This window comes from Lepidothrix coronata, unplaced genomic scaffold, assembly GCF_001604755.1.
Source record: "Lepidothrix coronata isolate B3197 unplaced genomic scaffold, Lepidothrix_coronata-1.0 Scaffold175, whole genome shotgun sequence".
NCBI lineage: Eukaryota > Metazoa > Chordata > Aves > Passeriformes > Pipridae > Lepidothrix > Lepidothrix coronata.
Window position 1 is genome coordinate 1,438,243 of NW_016690355.1, and position 27,705 is coordinate 1,465,947.

At 38.0% G+C, this 27,705-nt stretch overlaps 1 protein-coding gene across 5 annotated transcripts in view; it reads right to left on the bottom strand.

The window, feature by feature from the left end:
* LRP1B (LDL receptor related protein 1B) overlaps nt 1-27,705 on the bottom strand; it is a 675,815-nt gene that overhangs the window by 380,045 nt on the left and 268,065 nt on the right. For all 5 annotated transcript variants that reach the window (XM_017830208.1, XM_017830207.1, XM_017830205.1 and 2 more), the window contains exon 2: nt 20,978-21,115. In XM_017830208.1, coding sequence (XP_017685697.1) covers nt 20,978-21,115 — 138 coding nt within the window. The remainder of the gene's footprint in view (nt 1-20,977; nt 21,116-27,705) is intronic.

Consider the following 27,705-nt stretch of genomic DNA (forward strand, 5'->3'; position numbering starts at 1 on the left):
CCAAGTGGCAGTTACGAACCAAGGCATCATTACACAGACATTTATACGCATACACATAAAACCACCAGCAAAAATAACTTCTGCTTTTAAAATTTTGTGCCAAATTTGAAATTGTATCTTAGCCCACGGGGAAAATTAAGCCCCATGTCTGCCCCCTGCCCCCCAGCTGAAGGCAGCACAGTTTAGCAATAGCTCAGCAGCTTTTTCACACTATTTTGCTGTGACACACCATGGCCCCAGAGACTTTGTATTCAGGTCCATTGGATCCACCCAACAGAAAGACTGGAAGTTGTTTGGATTTAGTGCATGAGAAGCTACAGAAACCGGTGGTGGTCACATAAGCCAGCAGATCTATCCCACTGACTGGGACAGTCTGCAGGGAAGATAAAACAGAAGATTCCTACTGCTGTCTTTACACCATCACACAGCAAGTCCTGAGTACGGCTGGAAATCTGTTCATCGTTATTGGCAACTTCAGACAATGGAGCAGAGCAGACAAAGGCAAAAGGCTTAGAAACTGCCTTGAAGTGAAAGGGCAGTTTATAAGAAGAATTTTGCTGTTATCAGTGGTAGTTAATGAGAGACTACTGGGAATGATCTAAGAACTAGTGATACTGAGAAGATGATTAAATGGAGAGAGATGCATATAAATGAACCTTCAATGGACTACAATGTGGAAGCTTCTGAGCCATGAAACATTAGAATTCACCAGGAAACAGAAAAGGCAACTCCAAATGCGGTAAGAGAAGAGAACGAGCCGCTTAAAAGAGGAGAACGTACACAAAACAGGTTTGAATATATTTAAGTTGGGCACTTCTCTAGAAAACATGACAACTCATGCAATTCCAATGCTAGCTTGAGCAAACTGCTAGGACACACTTTATTTTTAAAATATATAGCAAAGAATTGCACTACAAACAACGGGGAGAGGTGAAGTAGTTGTGATGGGACTGAGTAAAGAAGCTGTAATTGTGTAGGTGATGGGCTGGATAAATGAACTGACTCATCTATGTATGTTTTTGGAAAAGGTCAAAGAAACACTCAGGGTGTTAGGACATTGCAGGGGGGTGAAAATAAGAAAGAGGGGGGGGGAGAAAATGAAAGAAAAAACTTAGAAACTGGAACTCTCCCAGGAGGTAAAGCAGATATCAAAGGAAATGTAGTAATAAGATAAAAAAAAAGCAGTTCCATGCATAGATTGCCATATATACTTCTGACCAGGCATACATACTACCCAGCTAAAACAAGTCACTTCTGAACACGACAAGACACACAGATCAAATGGATGGTCAGGAGACAGACTGGTATTTGCTCGTGATTTAAAGCAGACAAATCTGCTTTGCAAGCAACTGGAAAATCTAAAAACTATAATGTATTACGAGGTATTTTTCCTCGTGAAGAAACATTTTATTCACTGTGGTTTGGCAGGATGGCCAAGAAACTTCGAGTCAGAGTGACTGGACAGTTGGTACCCAGTAGGCACTGCCTGGAAGTGTGAAAGCAACACCTGGAGCACGTCCAGCTCAAGACTAGAGGTCATGGACTGGAAAAATCCCCTCTTTATGGAAAATGAACCCAGCATATACACTCTAGTAACAGAACAGTTCTATCTTCAAGACGACAGGCATCTTCCAACGAGTCCTTTTGATAGTGTACTTCATCCTGTGCCCTTGCTCCCATGAGTTTCTCTTAGCATGAGTAGCAGATTGCAAATTTTCCCACGTAGGAGGAAAATCAGTAGTGAAACAGTTTTGATTTTCCTTCTAGAGTCCCAGCTTTGTAGAAAAAAAAAAAAACCAACACAAAACTGTTAGAATTTGTAACAGAAAAAAGACCCTGCAGCTCAGCCTTGAAAAAAGTACATCTGATATGAGTAAGCGTTGGGGTGGACATGAGAAAAATGGAACATCGTTAAAATAGATTCTAATTTTGTGCTGTATGGAATATTAGAGCAGCACAGGCCCCATTTGTTCTCTCCCTCGTGCTGGAGGGGTCACCCCCAAGGTTAACACTCCTGAGCAGGACAGACGGTGGCTCCCTGCTGGTTTCACTGAGCTGGAGTGAAGGGCACAATTATGTTGGTCACTCAGGGGCAAAGAGGGGAAATATATCGGTGTGAAATATTCAGTTGTGAAGCCCTTCTTGGAAGCAGACAGTAAGGATGACTGACAAAATCAGCATCGAGATTCTCAGTTGTTTAACTGCTTTTCTTATGTGTCTCTGGGAGACTGAAATGCTTTTACGGGTTGTCATGTTGCCTTAAATTTTGGTGACTCAAGCATCCTAAATGACTTCCCTGAAGTACATAAAAAAACCCAGTAGGAACAGTAGAAGTAGCTAGTGAATATCTCTGGATATTCAGCGCAATTTAAACGCCATGAAATATAGATTTTTCAGTACAACTTATCCACAGCAATAATACGCTGATATTTACAACAATACATTTGATTATTTCTGAGTATTGCCATAAAAAAAGAAATAAAAAAGTCAGGAATTTGACAGCAGAGCGGATGGTGGCTGCTTTTGATGCCTTGGCTGCTCTCCACTACCTTTATTATGCAGCTTAACAGGGTGCAAGACCAAGAAAATCTGCTTCCACTTCTAGGCCAGAGTGACATGACTCTAGAAGGGCAAAGTGCTCTTAAGGAAGCACATGAACTGTAATCACAAACTACAAACCCCTCTTCTGTAGAATATTATTATTATTATTCCCCAAATCAATACCAAGGAGGAGGTGGAGAATGCAGAAGAAGGGACAAAAGCACAGACAGTGCAGTAATAAATAGCAATTTTGTTCAAAAACTGTGTAAAAATGGCCTACTTTCATTTATCGTCTTCTTAATATGCACAGCTGGGCTTCTCTCAAATTTATCAACTTTTCCTGATATCAGCTTCTGTCCATTGAAACTGTACATACCTTTGCTGTGCTGCTTCTAATGTGTAATTTACTTTGGCTAGAATAATCCTGTGCATTAGACTAAGTCAGAAAACAAACAAAACCAGCATAATGAAAGTAATTTATTTTCTACTTGATTTCTATGCAGAAGATTTAAATATGTTTTGGGAAAAAGTGAGAGGACTATTGAGAAATCATCAAGGGAAAGGTGCAGCAACCTGAGAGTCCTGTGTGCTGAGCCTTCCTCCCTCCTATGGCTGGGCACAGAAGCAATGTATATGTCTCCCAAAAATCAAAAGTTATGAGCAGGACATTATGATTTCACAACTCTCTTCATACTACAGCTCTTTGGTGTGGTAGGTTATGCTTTTACTCCTCAATTTTGCTTCGAAGTGCAAAGCAGAGGTACTAACACACAAGAAAAATATTCATGTCAGTGCTGAACACTAATAATATTTCACGCAAAAGCATCGTAAAGTAATTGTGAGCTATCCAAGAGTCATCTTCCAACTGAAATGCATCCATGTCCTGAATGGAGGGCAGGGAATTTGTTACAGCAGCCCCTAGTGCTTCTAATAGTGGTAACTCAGGAAAAAATAATATAGAGCATCTAATGAAAGTTAAATCTTAATAGACCTCACAGAACAACTATAGTCAAGATAACAAATGCAGCATGCCTGGATTTTGGAATAAAACACTGCAGGAACCAAGTGTTTTCCTAACCTGAGACACAGAGGTCTAGTTCTGTTATGACACATCCAGAGTCCTTGTGAAGAAGAGGTCTGTCACTTGGTTACTCCTGAGGCCTTTGGCATGACCATTCCTCTCCACCTTCACTCACCCACCTGACATCTCACATGCTTCCCTTTAGCCCATTGTCATTCAGGAACAGGCACATTTTGCTGCCCTTCCAACAACCATAGGCTAAAACTGGAAAAATCGTGATCCTGCTCAAACCAAACTGCTCTCTGTGCTACACAGAACACCCTGTAGACAGCTTTTAGGAAATAAATGGTGTAAAATGAACTGATTCAGACTCAAGCTTCCACTGTATGAATAAGTAAAGGGTTTCTAGACTACATACTTTTGGATCTGCACTGGCTCATCAACATTCATACTTCTGCCATAACATGAAGGAGACAAAGTACAAACAAGCTCTGAAAGGAGGATAAAAGAAGAAGTGTTAAAAGCAAATATTCAGTGCTGTTAATTTTCTCTTTAACAGATCACATTCCCAATGCACCCTGAGCCAGGCACTGGTCTCGGTGCTGGTGTATTCCACAGATCACTCGGCAGTAGCACACATAAAGCCCTACCTATATAGGACACAGCTGCTTGAAATTCCCAGGCAGCCACCAGATTTGTTTTTGTTTGGGAGGATATCCCAGCAGCTGATGCACAGACGGAGAAGGCAGTTAACTAACCACAATAATAATCATCCTCCATGGCAGGGTTAGAGCCAAATCCAGATATAAACCACCACAGGTGAGGACCTGCAGATTTAAGGTATGCAGTGGGTGCCCTGGCCATTAGTGAGAACACAGGCACACAGTGTAAGGGAGGCACAAACTCGCTGTTTGAGCTGGGGATGGACTCTCTGTTTAAGCCTTTAAGCCCAGATAGAGCCATCAGACAGAAACACTTATTAACAGGCCTGCTGCAGTACAGGATACACACCAAAGAGAAGCCACTGTTTCAAACCACTATTAACCTTGGTGAACAGGTGAGTTCTGTAATCATAAAAATGTGTCACCTTGGAGGCTATCAGAGCACGGAGGGACAGAGTTTCTCATCTCCTCATCTCCCATATGATTCCAATTTAAATGATACAAAATCCCTCGGAGGTGAAAGGTTTTGTTCTTTATTTCTTTCTTTTTTTTTTTTTTCTACACAGTGCCGTTATCCCAAAGAAAAGTTTATCACACAAGTGTTAGATCCCTTATCTTACTAATTGTCATTATTGTCATATTACTTACAGGTAGAAAGATTGATCAGCTTGGTCTGGGTTTAGATACACATGCTGATATAGGAATGCTCAGGATATTTAATTTGCAGCTGAAGTTGAAGCCCTCCAAGGCAGACTTTTCAGTACATCTGGCTCCATGCTACCATAAAATATAAATAGTGGGTGAAAATTATATCCATGCACCAGAGTAACGTTGAACTATGGGGAAGATTGGAATTCAAACACTTTGAAGTTCACTAAATTCTTGTTTTCAAAACGTTACATCAGCTTTTCCCTGTGTACTGGAAACTAGGGCATAAAAAGTGCCCTCTACCCCCATGAATAACTACTCTATTCTATTAGTTTTAAAGTGTATGGAATATTCTAAAATTAAAGTAAGCTTGAACTTTCAATCTACAGCACCAAATTAGAAGAGGAAAGGTGTTGCAGATGTTTTGCAGTCAAACAAAAGCCAATTCATTTTGCTGTGAATAACTTCTGAAGCAGTAATAGAAATATAAAAATATGCATATATACAACATATCTGGCTCATTAGTTTTAAAACAATTCAAACTACTATTTCAACAGCCCCCAAACTGCAGTTTAAGCAAATTTATGACAAAGGAGATGTCTGGCTCACCATGCTCCTTGCCTACCCAGGTACCCTCCAGGCTGGACTGTCTCATTGTGTTTGGTCCCTTGCCAGCAGTCATGGCTGCAACCACAGCAGAAAATCAGCTCAACCTAACTAAGATTTATGCTCCATGCAGTTACATTGGAAAACAAAAGTTTGGATTGTTCTTTATTTTATCCGAATGGCATCAACCACCCTTACATGGCAACTGCATGAGCTAAGGACGAAGAAGGTCAGAGCATAATGAAATTATAATTCAGTGACAAAATAACAAGCAACAAATGAATGCATTGGCAAATCAAGCCCAACAATAGAACATTAGTCAAACAACAACAAAATGATTAATAGATTTAAGCATTCCTGTCAATGATTAAAATACCTAATCCTGTACTTATGAACTTGATCATTTCCTTGCTGTGAGGAACAAGAGCCATGTGGTAATTGCTGCCTTCTTTAAGTCACCAAAGCAGATTTAATGTGCTCAAAGCGAAGCTCTTGCTGCTTTAAAGCCATGCAAAATGACTGCAACCTTTTTTGGCACCTATCAATAAAAAAATGGGGTTTTAGTGATATTAAAAGATGAAAATCACTGTCTTTTAATACTGACATCTCGTTTTTGAAGTTAACTTTATGATTAAAAAGAGAACAGCAACTTTTTGTCACTTTTGAAAGATAGATGGATTAAAAGCACATATCACTGCTGCAAACAGGCTGCAGATCTTCATCAATATAAATCCACAAAGCATTTGACTGTGTCAGGGAAACACATTCTCAAGTTTTCATTCCATGAAGAGATTACAGGAACCTAAAAGGCAAATAGCCATTGATTGTTATTACACAAACTGCTAAGGGAAGGAGAAAAAGCAGACAAACTATTCCTTTAAAAATCTCTTCCTTAACTTGTGATCCTTCTTACTGAAATTCCAAGCACTGTTAAAAATTTTATGGAGTCTGTGCTATGTTTTCCCCCTTGAACTTTCTTTTATTTTGCAGATCAATCAAACTTCATAGAAACTATTTTGTTTTTCATTGAGCACAGCAAGCAGCATTTTCTGTACTCTTTGTTGGCATATTTTGTCACTGAAGGGCCTGTTGAGTGTTCTGAATACAGCAGGTACATTGTTTGTATTCCATAGTACAGTACCCTCCAGGCTCATTGATCCTACTCCTTGTAATAACCAACAGGTTTTCCCTTATATACATACTTAAGCCTGTGATAATTGTCTCTGGAGTGAGTAGCTACAATTATTATAAGGTAATCATTATTACCTTGGTACCCAGGAATTCAAGCCACGGACCAGATCCCCTCTATCAAGTTAGAGCTTTCTCTGTCACAGAAAACTTCCAATCCTTGAGCAACCAACTATGCAGGGAAATAGGAAGGAATATAATGAAGTTTCAGCCAATACCATGGCCACTATGAGAGGCAATTGCCTCATGTGCCAAAGACTCCATTTCACACAGACTAACTAGACCTTTTCATGCCTTTCAGAACATCAGTAAATCTCCTGATTTTCTTAAAACTATCAAGCACCCACAATTTTTAACATAAACTTATTTTCAAAACTTTTTTTTTACAAGAAATATGAATGAATACTATGAATTCTAGTTAACTTCAAAACAGTAATAAAAGCTTTATCCTGCAGTGTTTTGGAATGAGTATCTTTTTTTCCATGAAAACATCTGTCTTTAGATGACTCTCTGAGGAGACAAGAGAAGTCTTAGCATGATATTCTAACAGTAAATTATACTGCAGCTGCTGAGACACATCTCTTTTAAATAAAAGCTTAAGAGGTAAAAAGAATTAGTAAGCTTCTTTACCATGCCATGGCTATTTATTCCAGGTAACATTAGACGTGCTTTCAAAGGTTGTGACCAGTCATACTGATGTATCAGCACCAGGGGTTATATCCTGCCCACTGGACACCCTGTCCAGAGCAAAGGATGGGAGAACACCCCAGGAAGAATAACGAGGATCTCTGAAGAAGATTCCCCGTTTGAACTCCGTGATTTCAGGAAGCACCATGATCTCCTTCTCCCTTGGGCATTTTCCTGCCTGGATCCACAGGTCTCCTGCATCTCAGCACCACCTTCCCCCCCCCTCCACAGTCAGAAGGTACTTGATCAACTGTTTTTTTTTCCCAGGTTCATCAACCATCTGTGCTTTGCAGGTAGCACAGGAAGGTTACCATGAGAATTTCACAGAGACATCTCTCATCCAAATGCAGGGGCTCTTCAAATTTTATTTTATTTTTTTCTTAAATCATGTTTTGTTTGCTCTTAATTTCTTGTGATTATTTTAAATCTATATCACAATAAAATCAATGTTTTCAAAATCCTATGCTCTAATTCTATAACATTGTCTGACCTTTCTCTCCATACAGCATGGATTTAGAAGTTTCTGCAATTCTCTTCTTAAAATACATGAGCATTGGAAAACCAGCAAAGCCTACATTCATATTTAAAAGGGCAGAGTCTCTGTGATGTCTTGCTAAAGGGCTAATATCAAATTGTTTTCAAAATTTCAAATTTTAATTTACAAATATTCTGGTCTTCTGTATGCAGCAAAATTTAAAACTATTAAGATTAGTTTTTATTAAAAATTCCCCAAGTTGTTGGCTAATGCCTATTAAGAAAGAACAAAATCCATCATCATGTTATAGTTTTCCCACGCACTTTTTTCCCCCAGGAATGTAATTTTTAACATCCAGATGCAAGTACCTTCCTTACCAAATTTAACTAGAAAATTCCACTAATAAAAAAATATCTCTATTGGCTTTGCTCAAGAAAACCACTAATTGTGCCAAAAATACCTGTGTAAGAGTCTTGCTCACTGGTAGCTCACCTGAGAAAAACCAAAGTACAAACTGAGTAAGTACTCAGGCTGTGCTGCAGACTGACAGCTGAACCCCAGCATCTACTTGCACTAAGGTCTTTAGAAATACATATGTATAACTGCAGTAGAATCTATAAAATCCGAATTATCAGCTTGTTACTAGTGCTCAACTTTGTTCTGATTATAGTTTTCCCCCATGCTGGAATTACAAATATGCAAGCCTCAGTTATGGTCACACTTCCAGGTATGATGGGACTGCCCAAAGAGAGGTAATGAGTAGTGGCTTTTTAAAATTAAAACTACATTTTCTCTAGCACAGGTCAGCTTAGCACAACAAACAGTCCCTGTTACACCTAAGGTACAAAACGCATCTTTGATGTATGTTGAGCACTATAATCAACATTTCCAAGCTACTTGCCAGCAGAACTCACAGTGCTGAACATCAGCACTGTCAGCTCCTTGGAAACCTCTGACATGTTTTACATAGTCCAAATAGATTATTGTCTCCATTAATAACCCTTTTATGCAGGGAGACAAGCTCTTGAGCAGAAATTCAGGATAGAACATGTATTACAGCTGAAGGAGATCAGTGCACAGTGGGTTCTTGCACAGTCAGCATGGGATGGCTGAGCTGAGTCCACCTCTCCTTGAGGCAGCACCACCACCAGCGACGAGACAAGAAATGACAAAACAATTCCGACCAAACCTGAAGAAACCCCCCCTCCCAAATTTCTGTTTGAATTAAATGGTTTTAGATAATTTGGAGTCTGTGACTTGCTCATCCAGACCTCAAAATCACACGAAACATCAAATAAATTCTGGATAATGCAATGATTTACTAAACTGCTACTAATCTTTTCTGTGCTTCTACCACCAAAAATGCCCTCTACAAGAGACAATAACGTATCACCAAGAATTAGTCGCTAACAACAACTCTTTTTGAAGGCAGATAAATTATTTTGGAAGTCTAGAATTCCTAATCACACTCTTTGTCAAGCCCCTAAATGCACAGCTGTGCCTTCATTAGGGAAAAAGAACGATGTGAGCAGCACTTTCACAGCTGAAGTCAGAAGCAAAGGCCTGCAGATGCACCAGTTAACAAGAATTGTATTTCACTCACATTACTTTTGGTTGGGAGATGATTGTAACTCGTGCTAATGTGAGCCAACAGTAATTTTTACTTTAATTTCCAGCCCATATATTGAAAAGAGCTTCCTGGGTTCTTTGGTGAACACCAACAGTGGCTCTATAAGATGAACAGGATGACTTTCCACATGCAAATACTGGAGAGACAAATACTTTGAAAGCATTTATGGCTTCTTTTATGTCAGGATGGACACAGATGTCTACAGAGCTGGTGTTCAAAACCACCCAGCTGCTGGGCAGCTCTGTGTGACTTTACTTCAGACCCAGCTTCTCTCTCTGGCTGCTTTCTGGGAACTTGCATATGATTTTATGTCCATCCTTAGGGAGGTATCATATGTACAGTGTATATCCTTTGATGCACAGCAAGGGTTCTTTCTGACTTTGTGATGAGTCTTGGAAAACCCGAGGCATTTTCCAAATGGTTCCTCCCAGCTGTCAACCATTATGGCACCAGAAAGGAAAAATTTCCTGGAGTGGCAGAACAAATTTTTTATTACAAGTAACGTATGGAGTTTTTAAGGGATGTAAATCACGAGACTGTAAATTTCTGCATTGGATATGAAATCTGTATCCCACAAATTTAATAGTTTTAGCACTTGAATGATTCATGTCTTTGCTATAGTTTTAAGACAACATCAAGACATCTGGCACATACTGGTGGACTTCAAAAAGTTTTCAAACAGCAGAAAGGCTGATTCTTTGTGGGGATCATGTAAGGGCCTTTTTTTTTGTCTTCCATCTAGTTCTCCTTTGTAAACCCAGACAAGACATATGTGTACGAGCCATGTATGAGAGGAAGCATCCATTATCCTCTTTACCTCATCTGAACAGTAACCCACATCATGTCACTAAAAGCCATGTTGCTATTTAAAGCTTTTTTTTTTTTTTTTCATTAAGCTCAAGAGGAGGAAATTACAGTTTGAAGAGCACAGTGTTTTAACAGACATTGTGACCAACATCAGATTTAGGGTTTGGAGTTTTTTCTCTTCACTAAAAATCAAAACATCCCACGTGAAGGGCAGGAAGTCACCCCAAGTTTTCCTGAAGGTCTACTATAGCACTTTACCTTTTTTTTTTCCCCATCATAGGACATCCAAATTTACCAAAAAGCAGAAGTATGGGCCCCAAACCGTGTCCACTTAAATTTATGAGCAATCCACTGATTAATTTTTAACATAAATTTTAAGTGTCAGCTCATGGCAGAAAGCAGAACAGTTGTGCTTCACAGAAGTATTTTTAGTTACCACACACCTTAAATGCGAGTCCTCAGCATGTCTGAACAGTTTTGTTTTAATGTAACTGTGCTCATTTTATGTAACAATTTGCAGAACAGAACTTACTCCCATCCTTTCTTATCCTCTTGGTGTCAGTGCATGCCATTAGTTTGAGAATTTAAAACTATATTCATGTCTTTCTTGTAGAAACCTAAAAATTACCTGCACATAAATGTTTCATGAAATTCTGCTTCATTGTCTTCAATGGATTAAAAAAGCTCAATTTGCTAAAAGACAACTAAATGTTCTGCTACTTCAGAATTGTGAACTATTCTCTTTTTTTTTTTTTAATCTGTAAGCCCGTGTCCCTTTCTACAATACCTTGAATGCAGGTGGAACTTTTCTACCATAAATACTGTAAAGTGGAACAAAAAATGTGACTTCATATCGGTTTTGTTCAAGAATTTACTTTAGCAAGTAAACAAGATCTGAATGCTCATTAAATGGAGGTGTTTATTTTTAAGAAATAAATTATAAGCCAATAACGAAGACTGTAACTAAACGAATTACTATAAAAATCATGACACAACCAGTTCAGGGCACAAGGTATTATTTTGGGATAGATGCTTTTAGTTTGAAACCATACCCCTTTGTCCTATCACTATCTGCCTGTGTAAAATACCACTAAAAGCAGGAGAAAAAAATATGCAAGGAACATTTCTGAACAGGCAGTGTGTGTTCCAGATTCCCAGAAAAATGGGGCAGAGCAACTAACAGCTCCCATCCTTCAGCAAAAGGCAGTTCATCTCTTACATGTCCACTTTTCTCAAAGTCAATAGGTCACAGCTCCTGTGTCCCTACTCCAAAAAGATCCCCTGGGGGTCAGCAGGCTTTGGCTGGGGCCCCGCTGCCTTTGTAGTTGTGTGAGAAGTGCACAGAACTGATGCAAAGAGCTGTAGCTGGACTCACCTCTGCTAAAATTCTAGGAGATGCACATCATTAAGAGAGGGAAAAAAGTCAATTAACCAAGCGGCATGTCTTCAGTCTGATGCATGATTTTGAAAGAGGCTATCAAATATGCAAGACCATTAGAAAATATAAAGTACCTTAGACAGCAACAAATTGTGCTGGATTGCCTGCTGGTAATTAAACAGGACATTTGTTTAAAAGACCATATTTAGTTCTTAATGAGTGAGGATTTTGACCTTCCATGCAGTGGGGCAAAGAGACGTGTTTGGGGCTTAAACTATTATGAATTATTCTTTTATTTTAAAACACAGATATTTTCTCTCTTATTGATCTTGGAATGTGACATCAGTTCTTAAGGAACCTCACAAGAGTGCAGAAACCAAGCTGAAAAGTCAGAAAAGTGTCACTGTGCATTGGCTAAACCTATTTTTGGAATCATTATATGTTCTGCTGCTAATTCCTCCTCTTAGTGGTCATCACTTTCTTTGAGAAAATGGGAAGGCTGACAATGGTCCATTGTTCCAATAATCCATTCCATGTACATGTTATCTTCCAAACAGCATTTTTAATAGTTTGCTACATGTAAACTGATTTTAAAAAAGACTACATAGCCAAAAAATATTTTAGAAAGATGCTAAATATACTCTCAGAAATTTTGGTTTCACAGGATATGTTCTACCATGATATCCCACCCTTGGAAAAGAGACAGAGAGCAGCCAATACAACTACAGCATCCTTATTCAACAGGAAACATTACTGATTTGCACAGTGGGTCAGGTCACAACCTGAACTTTAAATATGGCTCATTCTTCTCCAGATGGAGTATTATCTCAGAAAAAAGTTCCCAAATCAATGAATCAATCACCTTTGCATATGTAAATGATTAAACAGCACTTGAATATGAGTGATTAAAAAAAAAAAAAAGTACATTTTTTTGATTCAGATAGGCCCAGTTCAGAAACCTAAAATCAAGAAAATGTTGCCTAACATTCCGGTAGGATTCAGATCTCATTGTAAACAATTTATTTTTTTCTCTACTTGCACACTGCTTACAGTCTGTTGCCTGTGCACAGCAATGATGTTTTCAATACATCCATTTTTACAAAAGACAAAATATTCTCGGGTTATGGGATCTACTGGCAAACTCTTTCCTTATATGAGTCAGTACAGTGGGAACACATTCCTACTCTTTGATGCACTTACTCCCAGAGAATACTGACTTAAAACAGGTCTGCTTTACTATCCCTCATATAAAGGCTTATTCTGAACCTTGTTACTGACTGGTCTCTGTGTTTTCCCAGTTTCTGTTCTTACTTGATTGCTTCCAGTGATTCTTTTTACTTGCCATTTACTGTCTGTACTTTCCCATGGTACCACTTTTTTTTTTCCTTTCTCCCACAATTTTTAACTCTTTCTATTTCATCTCACAGTATTTTAATCTGTACATTTGACAGGTAAATTATAGGCATTGCTCCTGTGAGTTAAAGATTAAGTCACACTTTCTCGACACAGATTTTTGTGGAGAACTGAAATGACTGAAATCTGAGAGGATATAATGAATTCTGAAAACCAGTTTTTGTACGCTCTGTGCATGTTCTTGCTTCTGAGAGGAAGAGCAAGAGTTATTTCTCAATGTGTCAAAGCAAACTTCTTCACACCACTGAATAGTATCAATCTCACTTAAAATTGCTGGTGACATCTTGACTTGTTTATCATAGTCTCAGAAATGATGGCAACTTTTAATTTTTAAACTGTATTACGCAATTTGAAAATGACTTAGACTTTTTGATTATACAGCTTCATGAGCTTAAAACTGAAAAATGCAAGAAGTGGGAAATGGTAAGAAATTGAAGTCCTTGTCTAGAAGAAAAAAAATATGATTTTCTTCTTTTCAGCTATAAATTCCATTTTGTGAAAAGTCAGAATATGCTTTATTCCCTATACAGGTGATCAGGCAGGTGGATGTTGTGTAGAGGCATTATATATTCCAGGTGGGAATACACCTACTCCAGCTCCCAGGATTTACCACTTTGGTTACCAACACACAACTAATTGCTGAGATGGGAACAAGCAAGAGACTGGAATTGACTCTTTGCCACGAGAATACAAAGGAAAAGTCTCCTGGAGCTTCAAGTGTTTGCTACAATAAATGTTTAACTGTTTATTGCACAGGGAAAAGTGCCCCAGGAGCAAACGTACCCCCCACGCAGAACAGCTTGTAGTTTGCTCATTTGTTTATTCACCTTGGGAAGATAAGGAGCTGGGAAGTCAAATCCCCTCAGGCAAGGAGTGTAAGAACTTGAAACCAAGTCTCCTTACGTAGCTTGGCTGAGGGTTCCCGAGGCAGAAAACTGACAACTACACTTCTGACAAATTATGTGATGTTAGCCCCAGAATTTGCTCTTTTCTTGCTTCTCTTCTGTCTTCAATTTGATACCATTCTGCAAATTTAAGTTGACATTATAAATTGCTCTAGGAGGACCCAAATCACGTTTTTCAGCACATGTGCCTGTCAATTTTTTATTCCTCACTTCAAACACCAGGTTGCCCAATTATTTTAAAACTGTTGTTTGAAGTAATGAATAGGCAAATAATGTCACTGGAAAAAGAGGCCGTGGAAATTTAATGACATGTTTTATTGATGGACAGACACCTCAGATGTGGTTTTATTCAGCAGATATAATTTTACTATTAGTTAATGTAAGAAATATTAATTAAATTATTTTGCTATAGGTCTAAATTTAATAGTTTCTGTATATCTTAAAAAAGAAAAAAATGCCCAAAAGGAAACTGAAAAAAGCATTATTCCTTCTAAATAAGAATTCAGTATGTCTAAGCTATCCCTGCTCCCTGAATATTGGAGGTGATAGTGAAGACAGACCTAGTGCTTCGTTCTCCCTATGCCTCAAGGTTACCAGTGTCTTGCAAGCATTTGGTGCCTGGCCTCAAGTCTCTCCTCGGTGAAAAGCTGACTCTGATGCCTAAATATTGAAAGTGCAGTTAAGATTTACCCTGTGATGAGAACTAATGGGAGCCAGGCAGCAGTTACAATTCCTGCTCACAGGCTGAGTTTGTGAGCATCAGGGGTTTTGCCATGTGAATATATCTGGAACTCCTGATACAGAGACTATGCCCAGAGTATTTATCTTCATAGAAGTATTTTGAGATTTATTCTTACAAAAAGCATCTCACAATTCTTACATAAGATAGTTCCTTAAAGAGTTTTATTAGCTGATTGGTTTATTAACAGGGAAAACTAATCAGGTAACTCTACACAGTTAATCGACAGAAAGATAATAAAAGTGTTGAATAAAACTGAAAAATGGATGCTTATAGTAAGAGTTTCAATGTTTGTTTACTCAACAGAGGGCAGCCTCAAAACAGTAACAGCAGGCAACAATAAAAACCATTCAACCTAAATCCCTGGGAAGTAGAACAAAGCTTTCTCTGATCATTCCATCACATCCTCTATGTCACTCTGTAGCTGTTTTCATCACATTTGTGCAGCCCTGAAGATGAGCCTGACTACCACCATGACTAACTGGACCTTTTAACTACCATCATCTTGTATCAAACATGACAGATAAACGTCTGCTACATCTGTGCATTTTATTAGGCAACAGGATCATAGAAAAACTGAAATATTTGAGTTAAAATCTTTACTCCTCTCTCTCATAACAAAGAACTCCATGGTGAGACCATCCAACACTGCATTTCCTATTGTAAGTGTGGTTTCTGTGACCTGAAGAAATTGTATGTATTTAAATATGTGTTCAAAATAGGAAAACTAACCAGTGTTTGTATTCAGGGAGGCCATGCCTGACCAACACTTGATTTTGCCAGTAAGGAACAGTATTCAACATTTTCTCACAGGAAAATGGATACTGCAACTGAAATGGAAATACTGGTTGGGAGCAGACAAGATACACATTTCGCCCTGAATGGACAGGACTACAACACTCTCTACAAACCATGCACTACATAGTGATCTGTCATTGTATATTATCATCATATATGGCCAAACATTTAAATCCTACACTTAATTTGCCACACAGTCAATGCTGGTACCTTAACAGGACTGTTCATTTGTGAATTCTAGCCTAAAAAACCTCTTTAGCAACAGCCCATAAAGGTAGGATGAAATCACATCACTCAAATGTCTTCCACTGCTCTATCCCCCCACCAGCCTCCTTTAATTTGCTTTTCTGCAATAGGATTTTGTGATGGAAAGTTATTAAATCACCAAGCCCATCACTTCTTTGTCTTGACAGCAGAATAGACTAAATGACCTTGGCTAATTTCAACGAGCCACATCATGCTCTATTAAGGCAAAAGGATGGGAAAGACAGTAATGCACAAGAAATTGGATGTTTGGATGGTGAAATGAGGAGATACCAAAGAACACAAAATAAACGTAGCTCCTTAGTAGCAGCCCTGTTGCAAAGCAAAAACACCTATGATTGTTTTATTTTAGTGCCTACACTTTCTTCTCTTTTCTGTCTCAGCCACAAGTAAAAACCTTGATACTGAAAACATTGGGAATCATTCCCAGTGTTACCTGATGGTTTTAGCAGCCCCACTGGTACATCAGGAGCACTGGGAGATTTCCTGGGGCCCCAAGGATTCAGTAACCTCATGTGACACTTTGTACATCACATTCTTAAAGGATGAGTGATTTAAAGCTTGTCAGAGCAAACCAAGTTACAGGGAATTCTTTTGCCGGTGTGCATTCCTTCCAGAAGCAGGCAGGTGAGAAAATGGAGCAACATTTACAATTCTTGACTGTTTTAGGTTTTTTTCGTTGCCTTGTTATACAATTTCATGAGAAACAAAAAAAAAAAAAAAAAAAAAAAATTTTTTTTTTTTTTTTAAAAAAGTAAGACTATGATCTAAATAAAGGTCCTTAACTTTCAGTTCTATAATTTTTCCTTATTCTTGAAAGGCCTGAAGTTTCCATGAAATTCTGAAATTTGTATTTTCCCCTCTGGTAAACCCTACTTAAAATTTCCCAGTGTTCCAGCTGTAGAAGACCAGAACAAAAACATGATTCAGTAATAGCAGCATTTATTTTCATCTTATGATAACAATTCATTCAAAAAGCCTAAACAGGCAAGTAATACTCTGATTATAGGCTGCTACAAACAGAACAATTTTCGGCCAAATCTTCTCTATGTGTTCCGCAGGTTTTTAACACTAAATGATCCAGAGTTTGTTTTTTAGTATTTTATTGATTATAGATTTTAGAGATTATGGTTCAGATCACAAGTAAAGATCCAAATAATCTGAGGATTTGGAAGGATTCTATTTGTGCTGGTATTTTTTTCAGTATTCTTTTAGCATTTTCTGGCTGGAATATCTAAAATTTTAGCACAGCTATTCCAGTAGCTATTAATAATAATAATAATAACAACTTTTTCCTTAATTTAGTTAATTAAAAAAGGACATCTCCGAGTTCTGTAAAAGTTTAAGTTTCCTATAGCTCTGAGACAGATCAAAACCCAATTTTGGCATACCACTTTCAAATATTTTGCCATACACATACATATCAAAAGCACTGATTTATAAAACTGCACAGATCACCTCTGCAGCCCTGTAAAACACCTTTCCTAAGATTCATGGGAATGTGATTGTAGTTCTCTAGAAATTATCTTAAGGATGTATTTAACCCTTTACCTACTCAAGGCCAGGTTACCACAACTAATCCATGACGGATATTTGCCTAAGCTCTTCCTAAAACTTAAAAAAAAAAAGAAAAAGAAAAAAAGGAAGAAGAAGAGGTATTTTAACCTTCAAAAGGACCTCAAAATGAGAGACTGGCACAAGCTGCAGCCACATGACACCAGCTTTAACTGACCCAGCCAGCCCCAGCCCCCTGCAGCGATGCCCCTGGTGAGCTCATCCAGGGTTTACGGACGCGGGACTGGGATGAACCACGCGAAGGAAGGAAAGACTCAGAGCTAAACAGTTAAGTTTGCAGTAATTTGGCTGCTCCCCCGTGGAAGAAGAGTTCTCATTGCATGGCTGAGCTTTAAAAGTGGCTGCAAATGCAACTGAAATAAAGGCCTGGCTCTCAAAAAAAAAAACAAAAACAAAAAACAAAGCCAAACCTGGAGAATTGTGCCGAAGAAAGAAGCTTAATTGTCAAGAGTAACTCTGGATCTGTCTTCTATTAGAACTACTCGAGCTTGGCTTTAGTTTGGGCATTGGTAAATTTTATCTGAGCCTTATCAACCCTCCAAAGAGCTGATGGGCAGGAACTCCCCCACTGAGCAGGACTGGATCTGATAAATCACAGAAAGCTTAACAGTCCCATCCCAGTCTAAGCTTTATAGAAAGGGTTAGTAGATACTGTGATCCCTTGTTTATTCAGACTCTTGAAAGGATTTTTAATGAGTCAAAAAATAACAAGGAATCCAAATACAGATGTCTTATCATTATGATATGCTCTGAGTTTCAAATTCAGTGAACTACTCTCCCTCCTCTCCTCAGAAGGACACTGAATCACATAATCTGAAACAACCATACATAATAAAACATTTTTGATTTCACATTGCCACAACCCCTCCTGAATTTATGCATTACATTCACCAGCAAAAACGTATATGTGTCTGAAATAAAAGATGATGAGACAGGAATGTCATTGTATTTACTACTATTTCCTTGAAATTTCCCATACATTACCATTTCACACTGCAGATATGACCATATTTTCACTTGCCAGGGAAAGGTGCATGCCTGAGTATATCCCTAAAATTTGCAATGCAACGAATTAACATAAGAATGTTAAATTTAGAGAAAGAAATTAGAATAGTTTCAGTTACTGAATGCTTAATCTCCATTAGTTCTTAAACATTACTAGAAGCTTTCACCCCTTTAGAGTGACCTGTGCACTGAAATGGTCTTTACCCTGGTCACAGCCCCGATATTTCAACATAACTTATTTTCCTAGTGCTTGGAGTGTGACTTTACAGAGCACTGTCAGTGTCACCAGCAATAGATTATTTTAAAATCGTCAACTCTGTGACCAACTGAGTTGTTTGCAATTGAATATTGAAAATTGCTATCTTCTTCAATCACAAATTTCACATGAATGATGTTAATTAAAGTGGAACATATTGAGGATGCCACTTTTGTGATTAATATAAGGAAAAAGCTATTTGGCTGGATATCTGCAGTCACTTTGCAGCTTTTGGCCACATATATGAGCTAAATATACGATTTGTGTGTTCAAGACTCAGAAGGTACAGCAGAATGATTCAATGGTTACCCAAGCGTTGTTCTGATATATGTAGAGAGAACAATTACAACTATAAAGTATTCATACCAAATATTTAAAATACATAGGAATGTAATGACACATCAGTAGCAGTTGTTTGTATCAAACCACGTGATCATAATGTAAAATTACTGTTCTCTGTATCTATTTTCTGTGTTGACAGAAACATGTCCACTGATAATTTCCAGGGCTGCCTCTAATAAGCAAGTCAAAATATGTAATTTCCACAAAAATCAGTATTAATGAGCTGTTAACCATTTCCTAGATGAGGTACTGCGAGACTTCATTACCTACGTGCTCTGAGTGGCAGAGACTAAATGTTTGTTTAGTGTGTTTAACTAAACTCTACGGTGATTTATTAGAGCAGACATTAATTTTTCCATTGGGCAGTTTTCATATTCATGTATGATAATAAAGAAAGGAGTGGGAATCAACATCAACCTTACAAGGTGCATTAGAGCTTAAATTAAAAGGACATGAATAAAGATTGGGTATTTTATGTGCTATCCCATTCCAAAGTACAGGCTACATGTACAAAATGTTACAATGAAAGGCAAACGTATTTAATTTCCACTAACACAGGATTTTATTTTTAGCCTATTCATATCTAATTACTTCAGTGTCCTGATTTAAAGAGTTAAAACACAATAAAAATACAAGACAGTTATAATGCAATAATTTTTCAGCACTGGAAGTTTTTAATCCTCTGCCATTTAACCCAGAGTAATTTATACAAATACATGAATTTTTGAAGACTATACATTTAAACAGTGCTTAATGGATTAATGCTGTCCTCTGAAAAACACTCACCTGCATCATCAGAAGGCTTCAGTATGGGCCAAACACTGCTTTGGCCAGTTTAATTTCTGGGGTTTTTTTGGATTCTGGGACCAGTGCTAAAACCAAGATGCTGACACAAATTTTAATTTTATACAATGCTCATCGAATAAGGACTAATCAGAAGTTGAGCCTTCAAGAAGAGAAATGATTCCTATCACTGTGAATAAGAACTGTCATATATCTTATGACAGCCTGTATCCTTACCTGGTTATATAAAAATAACCATTGGTAGTTTTGTGAAGTCAGCAGTATTACACTGATTAACTCCAGATGGCGTTTGGTTTTTTTCTTATTTTAATTTGTTTTTTTTCCATGTGGCTTATTTTTGGTGCCGACTTAGACTTTACTCTGACAGCTCCAAAAATACGCCCACATGAAATTTTAAATTCTAATTTAACTTTCTGAACTATACCATTAATTGTATCTTTTACTGTATATTGTCATGTCGGATTGTGGCAAAAGTCCCAGGACCTGTCTCTGAGTTTCTGGTTTTGAACAAGAGATCTGTTGAGGATCATCAACAATCATTCATCTAGAAATCTACTGATAGAAAAGAACTGACTCATGGTATCGAAGATTTGGACTTATAACTATCCCCAAGGCAGACCTCAGTAAGTCACCTGAGTAGCAGAGCTATTAAAAGAGTTGACCTCCACCAACTTCTGCTCAAGATTTCTTACTGTCAGAATTTGGTAACTACACTCTTAAACAGTAGATTATTAGAGTAAAATCTTCCCAAAAGCAGGTCTTCAACCCAAAATAATGCTCTTAGCAAATTTAATGTATTTTTCAGTGGTTTTCTTTTGCTTTTTTGTTTAAAAAAAAAAAGTTATAAGGAAAAAAAATATCCTGGCAAACAGTGTGCTGCTCAAATGCTGCTCACTACAAAACAGCTTCCTCATCCTTCTTTTGATATAACTATCTCCATCACACAAGCTTAGTAACTCATGAAGTCTGAAAACTTGTGCTTTTACTTGCATTTTTTTCATGCAAAATATTTATAAAATTAAAATAATAACATTAAAATAATAATATTAAAATATGTCTCTGTGAGTTTTGCTTTTGGTTGTTACATGCATACACACACACACACACACACACACATATATATGTATGTATATGTATTCCAAAGAAGTAAGTTCTGGTTCTCTTTGAATTCAAAATTAAAATACAATAGAAGATTCCAGCTTAAAGTAATTTTTCCTGAGCACATTTACTCACCCCTGCAATGAACTCCCTCGTCATACCCATCAGAGCAGTCATAGACACCGTTGCAGAGCTGGGACAAGTGAATGCATTTGTTGGTACCAATGCAGCTGACAAAATTCGGGGTGCACTTGAAATCTGCTTCCTCAGGACCTAAAAAAAAAAACCAGATAGAAAATTTCTTATACGTGTTTTTACATCCACAGCAAGACAAAGAAAATTCTACACTTCATTCCCTTTTTAAAGCTAAGGGCATCACTCCATGTATTAGTTAATTTTGCAGATTTTACTGCATTGTCATGAGTGTATTTAGGAGAATTAAAGTCATCAAGAAATGACTCCTGTAATTAAAAGGAAATCAATGGGTCAGAGGATTATTCCCCAAAATACAGGTGTTTTACATTTGCTGAAATAAGCTTTGCAGACACTAAAACGTATCTTAAGATTTTCAATTGTCCTGTGAATAGCCTATCAAGAATCATATCAAGAGTAACAGGTACCAGTATTTACTTTCACTGTTGCGCTATGCAGATAATTGTAGATATTTATGAAATTACATATAAATGTCACATATTTATGGCTGCATTAGATCAGAAAAACTGTTGCTCCACCCCAGGAGTCTGCCTCTGGAACTGCACAGCCCAGGATGGCAGGGAGAGTATAAGGATGCTATGATTGTTCCCTTTGGGATACCTCCCCCGCTGCAATCACTTATCTCTGTCCCCTTATCTCTGAAGTGTAAAGTATAGGGATTTTTGAGGGAGTTCAGGGATCTCCTTCCTTTATCTCTTAGAAAGGGTTCTGATTGATTTAAAAACAAACAAACAAACAAAACAAACAACCCCTCCCCAAAAAAACATTTAACAAAACCAAACTAATTTTCTGATTTGCCAGTAATAACTTGCTTATTTATTGTGTTAGAGTAACTGTGATAGGGGGTCAGGAGTGAAAAAAATCTTTTTTCTTCTAAAATTGAGAACATTCTTTAAAAAAAAATTAGACCTGTGAACATGTCAACCATGGTACTTGCATTACTTACATATAAACCCAAGACTGCAGAAGGGCTTTCATACCTTATCAAACGGAAAGCTTGAGATCTGTGACCAAAACTGTATAAATAAATATATATATCTTCTAAATTTTATGAGTGAAAAGAATGAATCTCTTAATTAGCATTTAAAATCTTAATAGCCTAGTCTGATATGCCCCTTTCTATCAAGATTTTGGGATTTAATTTTAATTTGATGCTTCTTGCTTTTAAAATACAATATTCCTTCAGCACACAAACATCCTGCAATTTTAAATACATTCTCTAACTCAAAGTATAGTAGGGGAGTCTCCTAATTAGATTTCTTTGATTGGGAACATAGGAGGGGAAACTGAAATATGCTTCAGGAAGTATTACTCATAATGTTTTTTTCCGAGAGAAATTTTGTGCACCACTTGTGAAAGCAGAAGATTAGAAGCCATTAATTTATTCATATGATTAAGATAAATTCATATGTACTTTGTGTTTGTTTACAAGCATGATGCTTTGGAAGTCAACTTGACTTAAAAATGTAGATGAACTTTAGTCCCAAAAAGCCCAGTTTTATAGAAGTTTTGTGACTTATTTTGTTCTCAAAATGATTCTAAAAGTTAACAGGTCTCAATCATCAATGTCAGTGGAAGAAGACAGAAGGTTCCAAGCACACTCTGCCCACAATTCCTACCACCCTCACTGAATAAAAAAAAAAATTACGCCAAAGCAAGCTGCATGTTGTGATACTTTGAAGCAGCACTTGCTTTTCCCACTGAATCCTTCCCAGCTGCTGCACTTTTTGAAATGTCTAATGCAAATAAAGATGAGTAGCTTTTTATCTTGTTTATTCCTCTTCCCTCTCCCTTTAACAGACATCCACTTCTGGCAGTGTTATCAAGTGAACTTCAGGAAAAGGAATTTAAAAGTGTTCTTCTTCAAAATAATCTCAGTGTATTTTACATCAGTGCAAGAATACAAAGAATATAAAAGACGGATGGTGTCTTTTCTTCCCTTCAAGAGACATAATAATTCCTAGCCTTGCCAGTTGGTGGAAAAATAGTCAAAACTACTGGCTGCAATTATGGTAATACACCATCTCGATGCTTCAAACACTCCTACTGGGATGCTGTTTGGAGGACAAAGAGGATGGAAGCAGCATTGCTCACGCAGTGCTGCACAGCTCAGAGACTGGGTCAGGCAGCAGAAAATCCAGCTGTCTCCTTGAGTCATTGTCTCTTAACAGATGGTTGAGAAATGGGAAAAGAGCGGAGTGGCAGGAGCTGAGCCAGGGCCACAGAGTTTTTTACCCCTGGGCTGCAGGCCCAGCCCAAGTGGAGGGTGACTGGAGCACTGGGCACCTCCCCAGGGATGAGGTACTGTGTTCACCCATGGGTGGGGGTCAGTATTGCACCCAGTGAGGGTACCAAGGTTAGGCACAGCCCTGGAATGGCCATGTGGACAGATCACCACTCCTTTCCCCAAATCCTCCAGAAAGCAGCCTGTGCCCAGGGGTAGGCAGGCTAAACAAAGGAAAGAGATTCATTCTGGATCTGGGTTTCTTCGGCTGTTGAATCAGCCAGGACACCATTTCTGATCTGGTCACACCGTATCACGCTCACTGCTTGTTCACAGCATGTGAGAAAGCACAGAGGAAAACGGCATCATATTTTGGCAATACCCGTGCAGTTCACAGGTTGAAGTCCCTTCAGAGAAAGTGCAGTTCACTTCAGAGAAAGTGCTCTTACGTCAGGAAGGATGGAAAGAGAGTCCTCGTGAATCCTCCAGCAGGAGACAATGGGATGAACCAAACACGAGCTCTGGTTTCACACTAAAGAACCATCATGAGAAAGTTTTAAAGGTCCCTACCAGAACTATCATTTTATCATTCACTTCTGACATGGTATCTGTCTTAAGCTTGTGCTTAATGAAAACCGAAATTCCCTCGCTTCAGGCAGTGTTATACTAAATCTCAAACCAGAGAATACAACCAAGAATCTACAAGTTGATTACTTCCACTAACTTTTTTTACCATAAACAATATAGAAGTGTTTATTAGTAAAAATTATGGAGGAACACTATTTCATGACGTATGTTTCCTTCTTCTAGAAACACTCTAATTTAATGCAAGTAAAGGTACAACTTTTTATGTTTAGTTTTCTAAGGGGTTACAAAATATGAAAAAAAAAAGATATTTGCAAAAGGAGACATACTAGGGAGCCCAGCACAAATTCAAAGTCCACAAAATGTTATTACAGTAAAACACATTCCCCACTTCTTGCCAACTCATTTAGAGACGTTCCTATTTGACAACTGTGACAAAAAAAAACATAAAATCTGCTACTTCTCTGTTTATTTTTTCACCTTTGCCTTTCTCAGCTGAGTTTTTACAAAGTGTTTTTCCTTCAACATCTTAGGCCACTAGTTAGAATTTTAACTAAAAGACAAGGCAGCCAAATGTGGTACATCCCTTTTACATCACTGCATCCAATTTACTTCAAGACTGGCATCTCTTGAGCAGCTCTAATCCTGAGCTGTCCCCAGCCATAAGAACTAATTATACCAAACTCTAGGATGTCTTCAAAATTCCCATTCCTGCTGTACATCAGTGACTTACAGATCCTTCCTGCTCTCCTAAGTGTCTTTATGGAGTGAATCTTCTCCACAGTGAGCAGTTATCCTGAACAAAACCTTATTCCACAGCTCTTGAATTCAATTATATTCTTCAGAAGAATAATCCACACAAATTTTGGGATCTCTCTGGGTAAATATGGGCTTAAATAAAAGCACTATGGTACAATACAGTATGTGGCTTGTCAAACACACATGTAAGATTGTGAGGATTTTTCTCTCTGTTAACTAAGTTATGGCCATTAGAAGTTGCTTTTGTGGGAAAATTACAGATTAATGGGAAAAAGAGACTATACTTCCATGATTATTTTTTTTTTTTTTTTAGTGAAATGTTTGAAATCTTCCTACTTCTCTTTTGAAATCTTCCAAAAGGCTGAATACTACATATTAATTTCTACAGATACACACATGGTCTCATAACTGCTTTAAAAAAGTAATTTTTCACACAGACAAGATTTACACTTTCAATATCTTTGAAACATTGGGATAAATGTATGGAAATTACTTAAAATCTTTACTCTGCTATCATATATATGCAAAGAAAGGATTTCATATTTAACAAGGATTTAGCTATCATAAGTAACACCTTATTCATTGCTAGTTTTATCCATGAGCTTTATTCAACCATGTAGACTGATAATTAATATAAATTTGAAGTCACCTTCAATTAATTAATTCAGGTATTCAGCAGTCCATGAAGGAAGGAGAATATTAAACATAGTAAGATGTGGACAATTGAAGAGGAAAGTAGCAGAAGTATTGTGTTGTTTGCAGCCTCTGACCTCGCAGACAGAGCATACTGACTCCAAAATAATACTTCACAGGAAAGAATAAAGCCAGTGACAAATGAATTACTATATCTATAGCACACCCTCACAACTTATGGCCAAAGGTAAGAGAGGAGATAAGGCTGTAGAAAGCACTACCAAAACAAACAGAAACAAAAGAGAAAATTAAGAACTTCAGAAATCAAAAGAAGGCTTTGAGTCACCACAGTTTGAAAACCAGTCATCTGCGCTGACTCACAGCCTTGATGCGTCCAGCGACAAGTGTCTCATCTCTGCCCTCTCTTTATAAAAGCAGGAGTGTCAACTCGGCAAAGTTTCCCAAATCCAACCAAAGATTTGCATTGGTCGTGCCTGGTGAGGCCACATCTTGAATCCTGTGCTCAGTTTTGGGCTTTTCATTACAAGAAAGACTTTGAGGGGCTGGAGCAGGTCCAGAGAAGGGCAACAGAGCTGGGGAAGAGTCTGGGGTACCAGGAACAGCAGAGGGAGCTGGGGGGGCTCAGCCTGGAGAAAAAGAGGCTCAAGGGGGGACCTTATCACTCTCTACAACTCTCTTGACAAGAGGTTTTAGTGAGATGGGGGTCAGTCTCTTCTCCCGAGTAACAAGGAACAGGGCAATAGGAAATGGCCTAAGTTGCACCAGGAGAGGTTTAGATTGGATATTGGGAAAACTTTCTTTCCCAAAAGGCTGATCAGGCATTGGAACAGTTTGCCCAAGGAAGTGGTGGAGTCATCGTCCCTGGAGATATTTAAAGGGCGTGTGGATGTGGTACTTGGGGACATGGTTTAGCAGTGAACTCAGTGGTAATGGGTTAACAGTTACACTTGATGATCTTAGAGGACTTTTCCAACCTAAATGATTCTGTGATTCTATGATATAAAATTTGGTCCTTCAAAAACTCGTAATTAAAGAAAAAAAAATAAGAAAAAGAAAACCACATTAGAATCCCGTTCCAAAGGATGGGTTCCAATTTTGTGTGTTATGGTAGACAAAATAGTTCAAAAGGTTATCTAATTATAAAGCTTAACAAGCCTCATATGGCACACAAAACTCCAATTTCTATATTCCTATGACAGGCTTTTAGCACCGGCAGTGGTATTATGTACAAATGTACTCACAGGTGCAACACACAGCATATGGATATTGGGTTTATGATGCTCTACACTTGCTTGTCTTTACCTCTTTCTCTGTGTGATTACACAAAATCAAACAGCAGACAGTCAAGATCTAAGATTATGCAACTTTAATTGTTTAAATTCTTCTTTTGGTTTCAAACCATGAACATTGTTTGCATACTGCCACGATAACAGCTCTGTCAGGAGCTCTGTTTAAGTTGGCCCTCAGCAAACACTTTCCCTCTAGCCATCTTTTTCCTGAGTACTACTTTCTGTGTGTCAGACACTTGCTCATCTTCACTACACAGATGTAAATAATTAACAGAGCCACAGGACTCATCCTTTCTACTGCAATGGAGCTGATAGTCACTAGAGAGAGGAGAAAAGCTATGCTGAAGGTTGCACAAAGGCTGATGAAGAGGAAAAAAGAGGTAGAGGAAATCCTTCTGAAACAACTCAGTTTTGGATAATTATCCCAAAATCCCTCAGGGCACACAGGCTGGGATGGAGCTGGAGCCAGAATAATGCTCTCTGGGTGGTCAGGCCAAGAGCAGCCACCAGAATCAGGACCTGAATTAAAAGTGGTTTTCACCTAACATTAATGTTCCTAACAAAGCTATAAAAGCTATGGAGGTATTCAGACTGATAACAGTAAAATCAGCTCATAGAAGCAAGTCCACCTGTATTCCTAAATTAAACTGGACATTTTGCATCCCAAAATTATCTCAAATAGAAAATTCACCTGGAAAATGGAGGGAAAAAACACCTCCTCAGCCTAAAAATATCTAATATAACAATTCTACAAGACTGGAGTAATTTTCCACTGAACAGGGCTAAGTTTAATCCTTAACAGTGCTAAGGATTGAATACCATGGCAGTGTGATTGTTTGTCTGTTTGTTTTTTGATTGTTTGCTTGTTTTATTATTTTTTTAAAACAAGTTTAAGGCTGATCAGTGAAATCCATGGCCACAAAGGCAACACCAAACCTTACTCCTCACTGACTGTTCTGCAGCCTCTCTAGTTACAGAAAAAACAGAGAACAAATGATGGCAAAGAGAAGTGGAGAGGAAATGAGACTGAAGTAGCCTGGGGAGTTCCAATATTCTTTCCCTCTGTGTCAGAAGATTAATATAATAAATCAATTAATAAATATATAGTGCTTTAAGACTGCCACACTGTACCAGAATGA